A 22,353-nucleotide genomic window follows, 5' to 3' on the forward strand; every position below is an offset into this window, starting at 1 on the left:
ATTTATCACAATAAGTCAATGATATCGGAAGTGTTGATTTAAGTCAATCACGTGCTGCCCACATGCATGTGCCACATCTTCACCCGAAGTGGACTGATGAAATGAAACCGACTACAACAGCAGGTGGCTCATCACATGACGCAGGATGAAAAACAATCTCTACTGGGACTACTTTAAAATCCAAGATGCATGGTATAGGTGAGCTGAGCACTTTCTCAGAACTAAATAGGTAATCAGATGACATTATATTTGCAAACTGGCACAGGACACGAATAGGAGCAGAAGTTACAACCAGTAAGGGCTATGTGCTGGTGAGTGGCATCAGAAGCTAGGCAAACTGTGGCTCACTGCTCCATTGCCAGAAGAACCACACTGAGAGATAGCAGTATTCTTATTGTGCACCTCACTACTCAGGCTAAGTTTATTAACCTTTCTTTTTCCTTTCATCAGGAAGAGGAGCTTTATGAAGCACTCATACCATCTGGTTGGTTCCAAAGCCACCTGAAGTCCTGCTAAAGGTTACTCATGTCAACTGAGAGGAGCACTTCACATGGACTTAACAATTTTTTCCCTATAGCACAAGTCATGCCAGTGGGAGGAGAATGAATCTTCTAATTCTGTCCTGTGAGTGTTTTATTTGCTAAGCAGTGCCACTTGTAGACCTTATCAAAACTTGACATACTGACAAGTGTGTGTAACACAAGAAGACAACATTTGAATTCAACTCAATATCTCATAAGGCTGCTTGATGTGCATCAGTAATAAAGGGTTCTTTGCTACAGACTGCTGAGTGGTGTTCTGTAGGTGTCAGAGGAAGAACTTTTTTTGAGGATGAGATGGAGGGCTATGAGGTTCTGGCTTGGATAACATATTATCAGAAAAATTCTCAATCGAGTATAGAAAATTTCGCTCCATCTTTTGTAAAAGTTGGTAGTACAAGAGACTCTTGAGTCTTGTGAACTTGAGTCACTTCCTCCTGATTTAGCTCTACCTGAGTTCAATGACAGAACTGAAGAACTCTATGATGTTGAGGAAGCCCTAACTTCTGCAGAACCCTTGGGCCTCCAACTGACTTTTCAGTATTATGAAGCACCAATTGAGAGGCAAGCCAGTCTTCACAATTCACAGGTCAAATCTGGAGTGCATTTGTTGTCAAGATTAATGCCTTATTCCATGTAAAAAGATCCCAGTTACACTAACTTAAAAAATTGAAAGACGAAAGACTCCACCAAGTATGCCTAGTCTGCCATGTTACTCATTTTTCATTGTAATTTCTGAGCATCTAGACATGTGCTGTGTATCCAAGCTCGCTGAGTTCTAGCTTTTGTGGTACTTTTCCATGCATTATTCTTTCTGAACTGGCTCACCAATGGATTCCTTGTCCTTTACTTTTTGCTTCTGTTGGCAGTGAGTATGTTTATATTTAAGGAATTGTGTGTTCCTTAGTAAATCATCTTGTATAGAGTAACTTTGCCTTTGATGACTTGTCTGAATTTTTCACTACTTCTCCAGTTCAGTACTAATGTGTCTACTTTCTCTAGTTTTTGTGTGTTTTTAGTTCAATTGCAAATTTTTTAAGTGTGTCAAATTTATTGGATGGTGAAACAACCACACAAGTGACACTTTCCTGTCTAAACCTATGATAGCACCTGAGTCAGTCATTTGGAGCCTGCTATCTGCCTTGTAAAGAAACTGGTTTGTAACAATGAAATATTTTGGAGTTTTGTCTTTACAAGTAAAGTACATATGGTTATTTTTTTCTTGAGTGTTAAACATTCCAACTGCAGTGTATGATTTAGTTATACAATGTAATGCCCTTGTTAAATTTATGCTGAAAAGGTAATTTTTAGAAATGTGTCACTCTGTTCATCTGGCAATCACATGCTTAGCAATTCTGAGGTATCTGGTTAAATAAAGTGTAACCATATGCATATATGTACTGTATTTCAGATTAGGCAATTACACAACTGCAAATCACTGTCTATTAAATGTATAAAAACAATTCCTTACGTAAATTATTTTAAAAGTGATTGGGCCATCTTCTTTGTTTCACTCTATAGTTCCAAGAAATGTACCTGCACTTGTATTTATACTATGGAATAGGAAACCTTTGTTAATCAAACATAAAAACATTGCCTTACATTAATTTTTTTTTTATTTATTAAAACACATAACACTAACCACAAGGCAATAATTATGCAATAATTGCACAAAGGAAAACCAAGAGTTCACTATGCAATGCAAACTTTTATAATTAAAAGTAAACCAACAATAAGAACATGACGCTAACCAAAACAGACAGCCTGGAGCTGAAAAAAATTAACAGCTAGCTGTTCAATTAAAATTGTACTCAAATAACTGCCAACAGGTAAATCCATTTAAAATTCCAGGCTGGTGAAATATGCATACACTAAGATATGAGAAAAAAAAGAGAAAGTATCAGAAACCTCATACTACAAAAATGAAATTTACAATTAATTAAGAATAAAGGAAAACTGTTTAACAATTCATAATAAGCTATTCTAAATGAAAAACTCTGGGGAATGAAACTTCAGTTGTTGGCTGAACTACACACATGCAGAGAAAAACCAGTTTTTACTGAGAGAGATGGCCTGGAACCTAGACACATACTGATATAAGTGGAAAAGGGAATTCTTCTTGTGGGGTGTATCTGGAGAAAGTGCTATGTAGAAAGGCTATTATGACATTATGGATTTTTGTGTGAAAAATACATTTATTATGGTCATAATTTTTTCGCATACATTACAAAAAATTTAAGTTCACTTAATCAAATAACAATGATGGATGAATGCATCAGTGTAATAGAGTGTTACTAACCATTTTTGCACATCCAATGCCATGTTCTTTTGCCAGGTGATAATCCATGTTATAGCGAGAGCTGAAAGTGCGGCCACAATAACTACATAATTGTTGATCAGCAGTCCCTATGCCATGTACACTTCTTTTGTGAGTTTCAACTCGGCCTCTAACCAGGAATCTGAAAAATTCATTAGTCATAATATACTCATTAACGGAGGAACAAACCCACATTATGTATGGGTACATACAGCATATTTAAAAATAAACAGTATACACAGAGAGCTTTTGGGAATCTTTTTGATTCCCCTTTTCTCCATTTCAAGACTCATGCTGCTATGAGTATTATATTTAATTAATACTCACTAACATGAAGCAGTTTGAAAAAAATCTGAAATACCGTAAATACTTCTATCAAGGTGAATTATAAAGAAATATTTCAAACATATAGCAGCTGTATATCTACAGTAAACCCCTGCTATTTGCAGATTCACAATTCAAAGACTCAGCGATTCGCACAACTTTTCTGTGGAACCTATCTATAAATCATTCATGGTAAACTCGCCCATTCGCAGATTTTTATGTGGAACATATCTACGAGGGTAAGTCAAAAGTTCCAGGAAAAATTCAATATACTCTTTATTTAAGGAAATTCAAACATCATTTTTCTACATATCTACCATCTAACTCTATACACTTTTCAAGGCGCTGTTTCCACCTCTGCAACCCTTCTTTGTAGAAATTTGGGGCCTTTCTATTAAACCATGTTGAAACTGCATGTTTAGCAGCATCCAAAGATTCAAACCGGACTCCTCTTAAGTGTTCCTTGAGTTCTGGGAACAGGAAAAAATCTGAAGGAGCAAGATCAGGACTATAAGGAGGATGTGGAAGAGTTTCCCACCTAAATTTCCGTAGGACTTCTCTTGCAAGCCTTGATGACTGTGCTGGAGCGTTATCATGATGGAACAAAATTCTGCGGTGCAACTTTTCTCGACGTTTTTTAGTCAATGCAGTCTTCAGTTTTTGCAAAACACCTTTGTAGTAGTTCCCGGTGATTGTTTTTTGTCCTTCAAGGAAATCAATCAAAATCACTCCTTTTGAGTCCCAAAACACTGTTGCCATAACCTTCTGGGCAGATCTCGCCACTTTGAACTTCACTGGTGCAGCTGAACCTCTTGGTAACCATTGCTTTGATTGAATTTTACTTTCTGGGTCATATTGATGGATCCAAGTTTCATCTCCAGTAACAATCCGGTCAAAAACTCTGATTCATTTGATTCAATCTTCGTTAAAACTGCAAGAGAAAGTTCAGCTCTTTGATGCAGCTGGTCTTGGCCGCAACACTTTTGGGACCCAACGTGCTGAAAGTTTACTCAAACCAAGATTTTCATTTAAAATTGAAAATGCGGAACCATGGGAGATCCCCAGTTTCATTAGCTATCATATCGATAGTAATCCGACGATCTTCATCCACTAGATTCTGCACCAAAGCCACAATTCTTTCATTTTTGCAGTCCCACAATTCTTTCATTTTTTGCAGTCGATGGTCTTCCTCTCTTGGGTTGTCTTTGAGGTCCTCCCGACCATCCTTAAATCGCTTTATCCAATCATAAACAACTGATTTAGATGGAGAAGAATCTCCATAAACTTATTGCAAAGCTTCAATAATTTTTCCTGGTTTCCAATCAAGCTTGGTCAGGAACTTGATGTTAGCTCTCATCTCAAAAATTTTTATTTTCCATGGGTTCAAGAAGTTACTTTTCTGAAGCAGATGTCAACACCACGGTAGCAAGAGGATGACTGAGGTAACAAGTCTATATGATCACTACATCACAGATAATTGTTTACAAGTATTTGGGTTGTTTCATTCCTGTGTAAATACATCATTCAACAATTTTTCCTGGAACTTTTTGACTTACCCTCAGTATAAATCATTCGCAGAAAACTTACTATTCGTGGATTATTTTTTCATTTTTTTGTAGACCAATATTGTGCATTTTCATATTATTAACCCTTTAACGCCGACAGGACGTATTTTACGTCGACAAAAGTTGTCTGTCGGGTGCCAAGTGGACGTAAAATACCTTGACTACAAAAAGTTTTTTAAATATTCGTGGAAAAATACTGATAGGCCTCGTTTGCGAAAAATTTTAAATCACTCGCCTTGAGGGATGCTGGGAGTTCACGGATCGCACTGTTGTTTTGTTTACAAGCGTGACCCTGCTGCGCATGCACGAATTTCTTTCTTATCCCAAAAGAAAGCATCAGCTAACTATGCTGAAAATCTCAGAAATTCTTTAGTCACTTTGTCGTAATTTTCACACCATTTTATATTAGCCTTTACATAAAGTTTTATATATGAAAATGTGCACAATTTCACGTAAAATACAACAAAAAATAACTCATGGTTGTAGCTTTTATCAATTTTGATATATTTTCATATAAATCACGATAACTGCCAAAATTTCAACCTTCGGTCAAATTTGACTGACCAGAATGGTCGAAAAATGCAATTGTAAGCCAAAACTCTTACATTCTAGCAATATTCAATCATTTACCTTCATTTTGTAACAAACGAGAAGTCTCTAGCACAATATTTTGATTTATGGTGAATTTTTGAAGAAAACTTTTTCCTTACGTCCGCGCACGCTAACTCTGCTGAAAATCTCAGAAATTCTTTAGTCACTTTGTCGTAATCTTTGCACCGTTTTATATTAGCCGTTACATAAAGTTTTATATATGAAAAGTGTGCAATTTCATGTAAAATACAACAAAAAATAACTCATGGTTGTAGCTTTTATCAGTTTTGAAATATTTGCATATAAATCACGATAAGTGCTAAAATTTCAACCTTGGTCAACTTTGACTTTGACCGAAATGGTAGAAAAAAATGCAATTGTAAGCTAAAACTCTTACATTCTAGTAATATTCAATCATTTACCTTCATTTTGCAACAAACGGGAAGTCTCTAGCACAATATTTCAATTTATGGTGAATTTTTCAAAAATGATATTTTAATGATAAAATAAAGTTTGTTATACTTAACTGGCAGATATATATATAGCTGTATTCTCCGAATCCGACAGAATTTCAAAAACTCAGAAGGCAAAAGTGTGGCCAGGTGGTTAGTACCCATTCCCGCCGCTGGGAGGCGGGTATCGGGAACCATTCCCATTTTCTATTCAGATTTTCTAGTGCCACTGTCTCCTGAGGGGAGGTGGGTGGGCACTATGATTTATATATCTGCCAGGCCAAAAGTATGAACAAACTTTATTTTATCATTAAAATATCATTTTGTCCATGAGACTTACCTGCCAGATATATATATAGCTGAATCCCACCATTGGAGGTGGGAAGAGACAGAATAGGATTTAGGAAACAAATAAATGTAGGCGATTGACGCCTTGGTTCCTTACCTGTTAGCATAGCTGACTTCGTGGTTACTGTCACCCAAGCCTGCTTCTGCTTTACTAGAGTCTCCAGCAAGGTAGTGACCTATATAGCTGGTGAGTTCTAGATGATCTGTCCACGGGGGCATGACCACAAAGGGACTAGATCATATGACCATACTGAGAGGGCAAAAGGAGCAACGACCAACCACCTGACCGAGCCTATCTAAGTCATTAAACCTAACATAGGCTAATGACTGGGACGTCCACCTCCGGTGGCCAACCCAACAACCAAAAACACAAAAAACAAGATTAAAAAATACTTCCTAACCTCTAAAGGATAGGATGAGTATTGCTCTCTGCCCCCAACATTGTGTCTGCGGAAACGTATGGTCCTAGCGAAGAGCAGTCTTCGTAAGTCGTCTTCACGTCCCGCAAGTAATGTGAAGCGAACACTGAATTGCTTCGCCAGAAGGTGGTACCCAGAAGATCGTTAAGGACATGTTCTTCTGAAAGCCATGACAAGTCGCAATGGCTCTCACTTCATGAGCCTTGACTTTCAGAAGTCTCATGTTGCTGTCTTGGCAGGTAGAATGAGCCTCTTTGATTGTACTTCTTAAAAAGAATGCCATAGCATTCTTGGACATCGGTAAGTCAGGTCTTCTAACAGAACACCACAGATTGTCCAACGGGCCTCGACTTCCTTTCGTCCTGTCTAGGTAGAATTTGAGAGCCCTGACAGGGCACAGGACTCTCTCTGATTCTTGTCCAAGAATTTCTGTCATACCCTTGATCTCAAAACTCTTGGGCCAAGGGTTTGAAGGATTTTCATTCTTGGCAAGAAACATAGGGCTTAGGGAGCATACAGCATTGAGCCCTCTAAAGCCTATGTGCTTGCTGATGGCTTGCTTCACTAACTCTCTTCGCCGTCGCCAGAGCAGTTAGGAAAATAGCCTTCCTTGTCACATTCTTGAGAGATGCCGATGAAAGAGGCTCGAATGTACTTGACATTAAAAATTTTAGAACGACATCCAGGTTCCAGGAAGGCGTCCTGGGTTGAGGCACCTTAACAGTCTCAAAGGATCTCAATAGATCGTGAAGATCCTTGTTGTCGGCTAAGTCTAGATCTCTATGTCTGAAGACTGCCGACAGCATACTTCTATGGCCTTTAATTGTTGAGACTGCCAGCTTTTCCTTCTCTCGGAGATGAAGCAGGAAGTCTGCTATCTGCGGCACAGAGGTCGTGGTTGAGGAAATCCCTTCGCTTCTGCACCATTTCCTGAAATTGGCCCACTTAGATTGGTATACCACATTGGAGGAGGGTCTCCTGGCGTTGGCGATACCCCTTGCCACTGCTCTCGAAAACCCCCTCGCTCTTGCCAACTTTGTGATAGTCTGAATGCAGTTAGACTCAGAGCGGGAGGTTTTTGTGATACCTTTCGAAATGGGGCTGCCTGAGCAGATCTACTCAGGGGAAGCGTTCTTGGGAAGTCCACCAGGAAGGCCATGACCTCTGTGAACCATTCTGCCGCTGGCCAAAGGGGGCGATCAACGTCATCCTCGTCCCTTCCGACGCTGAAAACTTCCTGATTACCTCCCCCAGAATCTTGAAGGGAGGAAAGGCGTAGAGATCCATTCCCTTCCAGTCCCAGAGGAGGGCATCTACTGCTACTGCTCCTGGATCTAGAATGGGAGAGCAGTATAGCGGAGCCTCTTTGTCCTGGACGTCGCCAAAGAGATCCACCAAGGGACGTCCCCATAACCTCCACAGCTCCTGACACACCTCCTCGTGAAGGGTCCACTCGGTAGGCAGAAGTTGACGCTGCCGACTGAGAAGGTCCGCACGGATATTCTCCACTCCTGCCACGAATCTCGTAAGGATCGTGATCCCCGAGCATGGGCCCAAAGCAGGATTTCCTTGCCAGGACGAACAGGGACCGGGAGCGAGTTCCTCCTGTTTCTTGAGGTATGCCAGGGCTGTGGTGTTGTCTGAATTTACTTGTACCACTCGGCCTGATACTTGGCTCTCGAAGAATTGCAGGGCCAGCAGGATCGCCCCTAATTCCTTGAGATTGATGTGCCAGGACACCTGTTCCCCTCTCCAGGTGCCTGACACTTCCTCCCCTCCTAGTGCTGCTCCCCATCCCTCCCTGGACGCGTCGGAAAACAACACTAGGTCGGGACTCAGAAGGCGTAGAGAAACCCCTTCTGCCAACCTCGAGGGGTCGAGCCACCACCTCGGGTGATTCTTGACAACAGGAGAGATCTTCAGGGTCTCCTCTAGATCCTCCTTGTCTATCCAGTTTTCCGTCAGGAAAAACTGGAGCGGTCTGAGATGAAGTCTTCCCAGGGAAACAAACTTCTCCAGCGAGGAAATGGTCCCCAGCAAACTCATCCATTCCCTCACCGAGCATGTCTCCTTCCCCAGGAAGGATGAGACTTTTCCTAAGCCTTGAAGCTGACGTTCCTGGGATGGAAAAGCTCGAAAAGCCACTGAATCCATCTGAATCCCCAGATACACGATGGACTGTGTCGGGATCAGATGGGAATTTTCTTCGTTCACTAGAAGTCCTAGGGACTTCGTCAACTCTAAAGTCGATTTCAGGTCCTCCAGACACTTTGACTGTGAAGAGGCTCGGATGAGCCAATCGTCCAGGTAAAGAGAGATATGAATACCCGCCAAGTGAAGCCATCTCGCCACATTTCTCATGATAATCGTGAAGATCATGGGAGCTGTGCTTAGCCCGAAGCAAAGAGCTCTGAACTGAAACACTCTTCCCCCTAGTACAAACCTCAGGTACTTCCTCGACTGGGGATGTATCGGGACGTGAAAGTAAGCGTCCTGTAAGTCCAGAGAGACCATCCAATCTCCTGGTCTTAATGCTCCTAGAACAGACTGGGACGTCTCCATCGTGAACTTTTCCTTCACTACGAATCGGTTCAGTCTGCTGACATCTAGGACTGGTCTCCATCCTCCCGACTGCTTCGGAACTATGAACAGTCGGTTGTAGAATCCTGGGGAGTCTAGCTCCAGGACTTGCTCCACAGCTCTTTTTTCGAGCATTTGCTCCAAAAGCTCGAACAGGATCTGTTGCTTCTCTTGATGGTAGGAGGGCGACAGATCCTGGGCGACGTGCACAGGGGTGGCGAGTCAGAGAAAGGGGATCTTGTATCCTCTCTCGAGAACTTTGAGGACCAGGTGTCTGCCCTCTTGCTCTCCAGGCTCCCGCAAACGAAAGAAGCCTGGCTCCCACCGGTGTCTGGAGGCGCTGTAAATCACTTCTTGCCCCTAGGTTTTGATGGGGCTGCGCCTCTGGAAAAACCTCTTCCTCGGGAGACGATCTCGAGGAAGAAGCTCCTCCACGAAAGGGCTTCTTCTTCTTGGAGGTCGGACCCGACGACGACGTCGAAGGGACTGCTGGGCGCCTTGACGAGTGGGCCAAGAGGTCTTGAGTGGCCTTCTCCTTCAAGCTAGCAGCGAGGTCCTTGATTAAAGACTGGGGGAAGAGATGGGTCGACAAAGGGGCGAACAGCAATTCTGCCCTCTGTGACGGAGAAACTGACTTAGAAGTAAAGTTACAGTACAAGGCCCTCTTCTTCAAGAGGCCCGTACAAAAGTGGGAAGCCAGTTCCTCTGAGCCATCCCTGACGGCCTTGTCCATGCAGTTCAACACGCTGGACAGCTCCCCCAGGCTGATCAAGTTGGGACTTCTAAGCTTGACATCCAAAGCTCCCAAACACCAGTCCAAGAAATTGAAGACCTCCATGGTACGGAATAGTCCCTTCAAATGATGGTCCGTCTCAGACATAGTCCATGACACCTTGGCTGCAGACAGGAGGGACCTTCTAGGTGTGTCGACTAAGCTGGCGAAATCTCCCTGGGACGACGAAGGAACTCTTGAGCAGACGCCCTCTCCGGTCTCGTACCACATACCTACCTTGCCGCTAAGCTTGGACGGAGGCAGGGCAAAAGAAGTCTTGCCTTGGGTCTTCCTTTCCTCCATCCAGGTGTTAACCTTCTTGAAGGCCTTCTTCGTAGCAAGAGATGAAGTCATTTTAACAAACCCCGGCGCTCTCCTCGTCTTGGACGAAGCTAACTGCGAAGGAGGAGAGAGAGGAGCCGAGGGTTTGAACTTGTCACCGAACAAGTCCTTAAGAAGACCGGCCAACACCTGGTAGTCGGTAGACGAAGAAGCAGGAGGTTGTTCAAGGTCTGCAGGCTCCGACTCGCCAGAGACTTCTCCCTCTACAATGGGAGAAACCAGAGAGTCTCCCAAGACCTTGGGAGAACGAAGGCCTTGCGGCCCAACACGCAGGAGGGATCTTCTCTTCCCCGCAGTCTTTGAATGCTCTGGAGCGTCACGGCGAGCAACCAAAGAGGCGTCCTGACGAGCGTCCTGACAAGCGTCCATCCGGGCGTCCAGCCTAGCGTCCAGCCGAGCGTCCTGCACAGTAGCGAGAGGAGCGTCCTGACGAGCAGCTACTGAGGTGTCTAGGATAGCTGCTTGCGGAGCGTCACGCTGCAGACGAACGTCATGATGGCGATCCAGCGAGCTGAGAATGACAGGGCGATGAAGCAGGTGACGGAGACGACGAAAAAGGCGCAGGAGAGGGGGACTTTCTGGACCTCTTGATAGGCAGCCTCGAGTCCTTGCGACTACGACGCGGCTCTGCTTCCCTCTCTGCAAGGAGAGAAGCCAACTGACGTTGCATATCCAGCAGGATTTTCTTGGAGGGAGAGGTCTCCTTCTCGGGGGAAGAGCTGATCCTGTGAGAAGACGAGGGGCGAGGGGACGCCTTCTTCCTCCTCACGGGAGTTAAAACAGCTCTCTCCCTGGAGCGACTGGGGCGCTCAAAAACGTCCTCCTCTGAAGACGTCCTGGTCCTCTTCTGTGGCGGGAAAGCGTCGAAACACCCTGATGACGGTGAAACAATGCCTTGAGAAAGAGGACGTGAAGCGTCCTCTTCTCTGAAGCTTCTCTTCAGCGGGCGAGAGTCCTTCCGAGAGATCCACCCCTTGCGCAGGGAGGACACCTTGGAGGACGAGAAGCAGTCCTTAAGGATACGTGCATGCACACGATCCTTGGCAGCCTGGGAAGTGACAACAGGTCCTGCCGAAGGGACGCCAGATCGGTGGGAAGTCCCCGTAACCCTCTTACGGCTTTCAACTTGCCCCCTCCCTGAGTCCTGGGAGTCCGGCAGAGGTCCAGGCCTAGAAGCGTTATGGGGCCGATCTGACGCCCCCTCCACAACACTAGGGGGATCACTACACTTCACTGCACTTTGAAGCGACGTCACTTTTGATTCCAGAGCACGGATGGTGTTCATAATCTCCGTCAGGGCCATACCCTCCGCAGACACAACCTCAGGGCCCGAAGGCAAAACCACAGGGATAGGTGAAACTATGTCTATAATTGGGTTATCAGGAGAGGAATTAGTACCCTGACTCTTACAAACACTCCTGGAGGAGGACCTCCTGATCCTGTCACCCTCCAACTTGCATCCGACAAAGTCTCACACTCCTTGCAGCGATCATTAATCAAGCAAACATGCCCCCTACACCTCATACAAACAGTGAGGGTCTATCAAAGCTTTCGGTAGCCTCACCTTACACTCATTCACACAACATACTCTAAAGCTAGCAGAACTAGATCCAGACATCATCCAAAGAGCAATCAAGAGCAAATTCAAAAACAGTCCACAAAAAGCGTATGCCAATCCACAATCCCAAGTCAAAAACCAAAAGTCAAAGAGAATACTTAAGTGTAAACAACGAGTTAACGAAATCCAAAGACGGAGGTACTGAAAACAGATGTTGACAGTACCGGCGACAGAGAAAATCTGAATAGAAAATGGGAATGGTTCCCGATACCCGCCTCCCAGCAGCGGGAATGGGTACTAACCACCTGGCCACACTGCGTGTGCCGCGAGTTTTTGAAATTCTGTCGGATTTGGAGAATACAGCTATATATATATCTGACAGGTAAGTCTCATGAACAAAAAACTTTTTCCTTACATCCGCGCTAACTCTGCTGAAAATCTTGTAAGAGCCTGACGCTGTCTCTTCCAAACACGTGTGTGTTCATGTGTTCGTCGTCCATCGGAGTGGACAAGACAACAAGAGCATCTCGTTTTCTTTCTCTAAAGGAATGCGATTTCAACCATAAAATATTTCCGTCTGTTCTTCCCTAACCATTGTTGTCTTGATGTATGTACAATCACTACTACTTGCATTGCCATGCAAGGTTTCTAATCATGTACGCAATGTTCCAACGAATCTTCTGTATCAAACTGTGTGTATGTTTCTGTTTGTGAAGACGCCAAATGTCTCGCCACTCCGATGGACGACGAACACACGAACACACACGTGTTTGGAAGAGACGGCGTCAGGCTCTTACAATCTCAGAAATTCTTTAGTCACTTTGTTGTAATTTTTGCACCATTTTATATTAGCCGTTACATAAAGTTTTATATATGAAAATGTGTGCAATTTCATGTATAATACAACAAAATATAACTCATGGTTGTAGCTTTTGTCAATTTTGACATATTTTCATATAAATCACGATAAGTGCCAAAATTTCAACCTTCGGTCAACTTTGACTCGACCGAGATTGTCGAAAAATGCAATTGTAAGCCAAAACTCTTACATTCTAGTAAATTTCAATCATTTACCTTCATTTTGCAACAAACGAGAAGTCTCTTGCACAATATTTGATTTATGGTGAATTTTTGAAAAAAACATTTTCCTTACGTCCACACGCGCTAACTCTGCTGAAAATCTCAGAAATTCTTTAGTCACTTTGTCGTAATTTTTGCACCATTTTATATTAGCCGTTAGATAACGTTTTATATATGTAAATGTGCACAATTTCATGTAGAATACAACAAAAAATAACTCATGGTTGTAGCTTTTATCAGTTTTGAAATATTTTCATATAAATCACGATAAGTGCCGAAATTTCAACCTTTGGTCAACTTTGACTCGACCGAAATGGTTGAAACATGCAATTGTAAGCTAAAACTCTTACATTCTAGTAATATTCAATCATTTACCTTCATTTTGCAACAAACGAGAAGTCTCTAGCACAATATTTCAATTTATGGTGAATTTTTGAAAAAAACTTTTTTATGTCCGCACGTTACGAATTCATGCATCATTTTGTGATAATATTTTCTCTGTGTTGCTTTGATCGTTTTACAATTTGTTATATACCAAAGTCATCGCAATTTAGTGTAAAATACAAAGAAAAAAAATAACTCATTAGCTTTAACCGTTTTGCTCACAGCGCGATTTGTATACAATTATGAAATTTTTTTTCACGCTGTCATATATTCCAATATTTATATATGATAATGATATTTTTTTTTATTTCTGATGGTTGCATACTAAACTTCAGGCAATAAGAAAAAAAGGAGCCAAAAATGAACTCTTAATCTTAAAAACTAAGTGCGCTGTGATTTTTTGAAAAACTTTCTTTCCACTTCGGCGCTAACTCTCAAACCCTGTCGGCATACAGCAGACACTTTTGTAAATAGAGGCTCGGCATTTAAGGGTTAATGTAATAACATTAAATAATAATGTACAGTAATAATAATACTACAGTACATAATAGCAATCAGATTAAATAATAGCAGTACAGTAATATTAAATAAGATTATTAAATAATAATAATACGTAATATACTCTGGGTACCTGTCATAATAATACATACTAATAATAAGATTAAATCTAACGGGTACTCACTGGTGATGAGTGTTGATTATACATGACGATGATGAATTAGCTGTGCAGTCCAATGAATGACGAAGATATGACTGCACAGCAAAGTAGAGGAGTTACATCTCCTCTGAGGGCACCTCTTCCCCTTCTTCAGGAGGTGCTTCGTCAGGGGTTTTGGGAGGCACCACCTTGTTGAGGTAATTGAACATGTCCACAAAGGTGTTACGATAGGGGTGCATCGGTTCACTAAGGCCACTGAAAAAATTTCTGGCTATTTCCTCAAAATTATCCCATGACTCTATCATTGTCTGCAGCTGCCTGACTTTAAGAATTTTGTACAGACCAAGAAATTCTTCAAAATCTTGGTCCGTCGGTGGGATAGAGAGTACATGAACAAAGGTGGCGAGTTCTTCTCCAGCAAGGGCCTTCCCAAGCATTCTACCATCTTCATATTCCTTCTCGATGAAGGCAACGGCACTTAATGTAAGGCCATAATGGGCTGCTATTTCTGTGACTTTTGCCCTCTCTTAATGTAACAATCATGTCTACCTTCTCCTTGAGTGTCATGATCTTCCTCTGGCACTTAGGCTCTTTGCCAGAAGCCTTAGAAGAAGCGAGACGTTTAGGAGGCATCTTTGGGAACAATTCAAAAAGATACGCAAATCTGCACCGATATGTATGTACACGACACTCGACCTCTAGAGGAATACACAGTGAACTGAGATGCTGGCCAGAGATGCTGGGTCATTTGTGCTACAGTGTACATATGTAAATACAGAGTACTGCACATAACAACATTGATATTCTGTGCATAGTGTACATTTTATAGATAGTATTTTGTTGTGTTGTAAAATGATTTTGAAATATCAAAGTGTTTCAAGATGATATATAGTACGTAGGGCATATCTAAAATACGAAGGGACTTGTGAACTATGTACTAAGTGTCATGAAGCAAGAATCATTCCAGGTTCTTTCAAACTCCAAACAACAATGTTTCAACACCATCAATTGAAATGTGGGAAACAAATATAAAAAGAAACTCTCAGAACACTACAACACATTTATTCACAACCTCATTTACAAAGCAAACGAAATGTTTCCCCATTGCTCTCACTCAATGTTACACTAAACAAAATAAATCTAAGCAGTTATAGATAGGGGAAACAGGCTGCAAGGCAGAGCAATCTTAATACTTAAATGGTGGCACGATGACCTCGGGCTTGAAGACATCACAGAAAGGGGGCTGGGAACTCAGCAGAGATCTTGCTGGTATGATGACCTCGGGTTTGAAGACATCACAGAAGGGCAGCTGGGAACTCAGCAGAAATGTTGCTGGTACGATGACCACGGGCTCGTAAACGTCACAAGAAGGAATGTCTTTAAGATGAGGCAGGAAATGCTGTTTCTCCAAGAATCTGGAGACTGTGCAAATGGAGGGCAGGAAGGGCTAAAGACTCATCCTCGCTATAGGCAGGAAGGTCTTAGCGACTACTCCTCCACACAAGCAGGAAGGGCTGACTACTTTTCTTCGTCATTGGTATGTAGGCTCGCTGCTTCACCTCGTCTCGAACTTGGAGGGCTTAGGGACTTCTCATCACGAGCAGGAAGGGTTGGCTGCTTCTCTTCGTCTTGGGCAGGACAAGATTTTATGGAGAAGAGTAAGGGTTGTCTGAAGAGGATACTCCCGTCAGAACCTTGCTTTGTCCAACCTCTGAGTGCCGTCTCTGTCTCTGTCTATATCTCTGTCTTGGGAAGTCTCTTCTCGAAGCTTATATACCCCCATATAGGCAGAGCTAATGACGACGATCATTATTCCCATATAAGGAGTTTTTTGATTTTCTACACAACGACTGGTTCCTAATATCCACCCACTTCCGGTCACGCCATAGAAGTTTCCAGATCAAATTTTCTGATGCAAAGTGGACCAAATATTGTGCCATATTACAAAGGCTTGGCACGAGATACCATGTGGTATCACTTCCACAAGAAAGGGTTTTCATCGAATCTCTCACTTGTTCACGAAGCGTTGACAACAGGAACTGACAGGTGAGCAAACACAGGAAGCAGTCACGTCTAGGAAAAGAGACATTTCTTTTTCAGTATATTTCATCATTATTGCATCTACCCATGACACTAAGATATGTCTGTATTTTCATTTTACTAAGTATACTGTACAGTATATTTTCATGACTCCTGTACCTAAATACATTTTTTATGATAAAAAAAAAATTTACTAATTTTCAAATATTACAATACTGTAATATATTAATGTAAACACAACAAAATTTCAATAACATGGATTTTTTTCTTAAAAAGTGTTTTACCCAAGCCAGCGATCCACAGAGAAATCTCGAAGGAAAATGCATGCTGGGCTTCTGATGTACCCAGGAGCAATGATACTCAACACGTTATTGGCTGTTGTCTGCAAAGCAGCCAGTCCTGTAGTGCCATTCATTTTCCTTGGCGCGCATTGGCTGCACACTTGGCGTTGATTGGCTGGATCCTCAATCCCATCTCACAAAGATGGAATTGTGGGAGCCTCATCGCTCCCAGTTCCCCGCGTAGTACGTAGCATCTTCTCATCGGGTGTAATCGCGAATGTGTGTGTGTCATTTTAAATTTTTGTGTATCACAGCCAATCATGTTCTAAAATGCCTCCTAAATGTACTGCTCCTTCTAAGGCTTCTGGCAAAGAGCCTAAACGAAAGAAGGTGGTCATGAAGCTCAATGAGAAGGTAAAGCTTCTGGATATACTGAAGGCAAAAGTTACCCTGCAGTACCATGCCATTTTAAGTTGAATGAAAGTAACATGAGGTACATTAAGAAGAAAGAGGCAGAGATATGGAAGGCTGTAAGTATGAGCTTCTTCGGTAGTGCAAAAACAGTTTCGACAATGCGTGATAAGATAATCGTTAAGATGGAATCTGCACTAGCGTTTTGGATGAAGGGCTGCCATAAGAAGAACATCCCCTTCAACTCCAACATCATTCACAAAAAAGTGTGACAAATATACCAGCAGTATTCGACTGCTACGGAAGGTGGCGACGTACAGGCACAGGAAGGCGATGACGCAGGGGAATTAAAATTCTTAGGCTTTGATGAACCCATGCCACAAGTAGAGGAGGAAGGGCCACAAGCAGGATCATCATCACCTCCTCAAGGTTTTCAGGCCAGCAAGGGGTGGTTCCACTGCTTTCAGAGGTGGTTCCAACTCAAGAATGTTTCCCTGCATGGGGAAGCAACCTCTGCAGATACAGAAGCGGCTGCGAAATATCAAGACACCTTCAAGAAAATTATAAAGGAAATGGGCTATCACACAGAACAGATGTTCAATATGGACGAGACTGGCCTGTTCTGGAAGATGCTGTCCTGGACATAGCTCATGAAGGACGAAGTCGAAGCCTCCGGATTCAAGGCCCAGAAGGATAGGGTTACCCTCATAATGTGGGAATGCAGCTGACTTCATGCTGAAACCAGGCCTCATTTACAAGGATGCAAACCCCAAGGCCCTCAAGAATAAGAACAAGGCATTGCTGCCTGTGTTTAGGCAATACCTCAACGACTTGGGCATGGCGTTCAAGGTGTTGCTGATTATGGATAATGCTGTGGCTCTTTGTTACGAGGGAGTCCAGCTCGAGTTCCTCCCTGCCAACACTGCCTTTCTCCAGCCTATAGACAAGGGCGTGATCCATGCCTTCAAGGAACCTACACCCAGAACTCCCTCGAGCACCTTATGAATGCAATAGACACTGGCCGTGAATTCATGCTGAAAGAGTATTGGCATAAATTCACTATTGCCATTTCTGTCCGTCATCAACCAACCGTTGAATGACATGAAGAAGGAGACCCTTAATTCTTGGTGGAGCAGGCTCCAAGGATATCACCCCAGATGAAGTCGGCATCCTCACTGATGCCCACTCAGACCCCCTGACAGACCAGGATTTGGAAAAGCAGGAAAAGTCTGCCAGCAAGGAAGACAAGCCAGGTTCAGGAGACGAGAAGGAGGATGAGGGCCTGTCTTTGGAACGTCTGTCCCAACTTAAGAGGATGATTAAGGAGGCTCATGATGTGGCTTCATTATAGGATTCTTATATGGAACGCTAAAGTTTTCAAATGCCCTGGATGCAGCATTGGTGTCCTATAATCAAGCTCTCACCAGCATGAAGAAGCAGCGACAGCAGCTGCTTATCACTACGTTTATAAAATGTATGAGGAAGAACCCTCCAAAGCCTCCCCAAACCCCTGAAGAAGTGCTTTCCCAATCACCTGAAGTAGTGCCTCTCCAAGCACCTGAAGAAGTGCCTCCCCAATCACCTGAAGTGCCTCCCCAAGTACCTGAAGAAGTGCTTCCCGAAACCCCTGACAAAGCGCCTCCTGAAGATGGGGAAGAGGCACCCTCAGGGGAGATGTAACTCCTCTGCTTTACTGTGTAGTCATATCTTCATTGTCATTCATTGGAATGCACAGATAATTCATCATCATCATCCTTAATCAACATTCATCACTGGTGAGTACCTGTATCATTGACGTAATCTTAATGTGCACGTAGTATTAAATTTTTTCATGTGCATACGTATTTTTGTTCTCTCTCTCTCTCTTGTGAGTTCCACACATACCAAAGTTTCCCCAGTAAAAGAAAACAGGATGGCTTTAATAGTAACTGTATGAAAGAAAATGTTCGTGCCTGAATACGAAGGAGGGGGCGGCTGGATTATTTTCACACGTAGCTGTAAGCCATACAGTATGTACACTCACTCAAAAAAGTATTGCAACCTGCTTCAAAACTTTTCGGACAACAGTTTATAACAGTTACAGCTGGCGCTATCTGGCAACTCCGTTGTGAGCGCATGAAACAACTCGGACATTACTGGTGCGTCAGAGAAATTACCTGCTGTTTCCCTTAAACTGAGTTTTTTCTGATATTGTTATCATACTTTACTTGATTAAAGGATGCTACTACAATAGTTCAAAGGTTGTCGTTGTTCTTGTGTTTTAATATTTTCATCTAAAAATGCCAACACTATCGTTATGTCTTATCTTCTTCATATATGCGAGCTTTGTAGACTTAGGCCTATGACTTATAAATTGAACTATTAGCCCTAGTAACATCAACAATTACGATTTTTGTAAAGATTTGCTGACATATCATATGAATCAATTTTTTCAAGAACGGTATTAGAATGACTAATCCTTTGTATATTGTAAACTAGTGAAACTCTCTCTCTCTCTCTCTCTCTCTCTCTCTCTCTCTCTCTCTCTCTCTCTCTCTCTCTCTCTATATCTCTAATATATATATATATATATATATATATATATATATATATATATATATATATATATATATATATATATATATATATATATATATATATATATATATATATTTAGTCTTGAACAATCATGTTTTTGATTGTTCCCTTTAGTGGGTTGTTGCCTCCTTTTTGTATTTGTTTTTCCTGCTGGCGGAGTTGATGTATGGTGGATGGTGTCAGACTTCGCCACTCAGGTTCGTGGCAACGTGAATCAGGTCCAAGGCAGCAGCGAGTCAGTTGGGATAGCAGCAGCAGGTATCCGTACCTGAGTCAGGTCCTGGCAGCAGAGCAGCAGAGTACTTGAGGACGAGATGGTTGCCAAGTCGGCTCTGTCATGGTCATCAGTGTTGGAGGAGGACATCAGTACTGTTTTTGGGGACGAGATGGTTGCCATGTTGGCTCTACCGTGGTCGTCCAGTGTTGGAGGAGGATGTCTGTACCGTTGTTTTGTGCTGCTTTTTTTTTTATATTTATCCTGCCTGTGAGTTATGAAACTATTATTTTAGCTGCCTGAGTATTGTTAATTATTAAGCTTTTGAATTGTTTATCAATTTGCCTATGTAATGATTTTTTTTTTTGGTTTTTACCTGGATATTTTATTGACTAGTTAATGCTCATTGTGTTAGTTATTCGTATTTTTTTTTTAGCTGCCCATGCTTATGTTTTTTGGTAATTTTGATGTTCAGTTACTGTATGTACTGACCCTTATTTGATTTTCTGGTTTTGATTGTTGCTGCTGCTGTTAAGTGATTAATTCACTTGTAATAATGTTCATTTATTTGTTTATTTTAAATTGAACCTGACTCAATGTATACTGTGTATATAACTTGTAAATAAATTAATATTACGGTCACTTTTTTTGTATTTGCTCTGCTCCTTCCTCCTTTGTTTGTCACCTCTCGTCAGTCATTACAGCCCAATTGCTTATTTTTTTTAAGAACCTGTTGATCTCGAGAGGCGAGATCATAAGATTGGTGACCTTAGGCCAGGGTTGGTTCTGTTTTGGCTGACGGGGGTGTGGCAGCATCAGGGGAGAGTATTTTGTATGTTAAAAAAAAAAAATTTATTGTAAATTTTTTTTCGGTTAGGTGGGGAGGTGTTAGGAATAATCGTTTGCCGATTGCTCCCTTAGTGGGTTGTTGCCTCCTTTTTGTACTGTATTTGTTTTTCTTGCTGGCGAGTTGACGTATGGTGGATGGTGTCAGACTTCACCAGTCAGGTTCATAGCAGCAGCAAGTCAGGTTGAGGGTAGCAGCAAGCCAGCTGGAGTAGCAGCAGCAGGTATTCATACTTGAGAGTCAGGTCCCGGGAGCAGCAGAGCAGAGGAGAGTATTTGAGGATGAGATGGTTGCCGTGTCGGCTCTGTCATGGTCGTCGTTATTGGAGGAGGACATCAGTGCCATTTTTGAGGACGAGATGGTTGCCGTGTCGGCTCTGTCATGGTCGTCGGTATTGGAGGAGGACGTCAGTACGTTTCTTGAAGGACGAAATGGTTGCCGTGTCGGCTCTGTCATGGTCATCGGTATTGGAGGAGGACATCAGTACCGTTCCTTTATGTTGCCTGATTTTCCATTTATGATTGTTATTTTACCATTTTTTCATTATTGGTATTATGTTTTGTGCTGCTTGTTTTTTTTATATGTGTGACACCTGTTTATTAATGTATTTAATTTTGCTGCTAAATTGTTATAAATAACTGGATTTTTGAAACTGACTCATTTTTTACTAAGTGTGATGATTCATTTTTTTAATAAGTGTTGTTTTGCTGCAGTCTCTTTTTTTCGAATGTAACTATTCAATTTTGATAGTGATGTATTTTGGATAATCTTAAATTTTCCTATAAAACCATTTTTAGTAATGTAATTTTTGGTAATTGACTCATTTTGGTATATAAGTTAGTTTGAACCTGACTCACTGTATATTATGTATATAACTTATTGTAAATAAATTAATTTTAAGGTCACTTTTTGGTTTTGTTCTGCTCCTCCCTCCTTTGTTTGTCACCTCTCGTCAGTCATTACAGCCCAATTACTTGTTTTTTTTAAGAACCTGTTGATCTTGAGAGGCGAGATCTTAATAAAATATATATACATATACATACATACATAATATATATATATATATATATATATATATATATATATATATATATATATATATATATATATATATATATATATATATATATATATATATATATATATATATATATATAATTATATATATATTGCCCTATCAAGTATTCTGACTTCATTTAATGACACTTAGGCCTGTTTGCCTAACTGCTTATATAAAATATACTGAACTAGACCAACAAATTCACGTCTATTTTTGTAATACATAGATTAAAATTGCACTTATATATATATAAAATATATATATATATATATATATATATATATATATATATATATATATATATATATATATATATATATATATATATATATATATATATATATATTTATATAAATAGATAGATAGATAGATAGATAGATATGCCATTGACATGTGTAATTTCTGGTTTCTTTCAATGCCACTTAGGCCTACCATTTTGATACCTCAAGAAATTAACTGAATATATATCACCTATTTTTGTATGCCTTATTATCTAAGCTTCTAAAGAATTAAAACTAGTAAGATGTTCAACATTAACTTAGTTAATGTCACACGCCAGCTGTGAAGAAGGCTAACATGCTCGTCTCCTCCTCATCGCAAAAGATGACTTCTTCCAGATACCACTGGCCACTGGGTAATATTGTAACGCAAACCCTAGCCTCTCTTCTTTGTGTTTCTCTGTTATGAAGGGTTTCTTGGCAGGCATTATGATGAAATAATATCTTGGCCTCATGTAGCCTGTTACGGATGGTTTGGGCATCAATTCGAAGGGAGAGCATACTGTTCTCTCTGTATGGCAACACTAGTTGCCAGGGGAGTTAGGCAGCGCTCCTTCAATGATCATCTGATAATGATCTTGAACAGTTGTGCAACCAAGAGGTCGTCCTCCAATTTTTTCAATAAATTGATTATATTTCTATTTCTCTCTGTTGTTGTATCCATTTTTACACGGTTGTTCTACTTGGGCCAAGCTACTGAGCAATATCTACGCTAG

The 22,353-nt window shown here is 41.5% G+C and overlaps 1 protein-coding gene across 14 annotated transcripts in view; it reads right to left on the reverse strand.

Moving 5' to 3' along the window:
• Positions 1-22,353, reverse strand: part of LOC136850629 (zinc finger protein 418-like) — a 191,848-nt gene that overhangs the window by 62,703 nt on the left and 106,792 nt on the right. For all 14 annotated transcript variants that reach the window (XM_067124337.1, XM_067124343.1, XM_067124344.1 and 11 more), the window contains one exon: positions 2,839-2,998. In XM_067124337.1, coding sequence (XP_066980438.1) covers positions 2,839-2,998 — 160 coding nt within the window. The remainder of the gene's footprint in view (positions 1-2,838; positions 2,999-22,353) is intronic.

Source organism: Macrobrachium rosenbergii, chromosome 22 (assembly GCF_040412425.1).
Source record: "Macrobrachium rosenbergii isolate ZJJX-2024 chromosome 22, ASM4041242v1, whole genome shotgun sequence".
NCBI lineage: Eukaryota > Metazoa > Arthropoda > Malacostraca > Decapoda > Palaemonidae > Macrobrachium > Macrobrachium rosenbergii.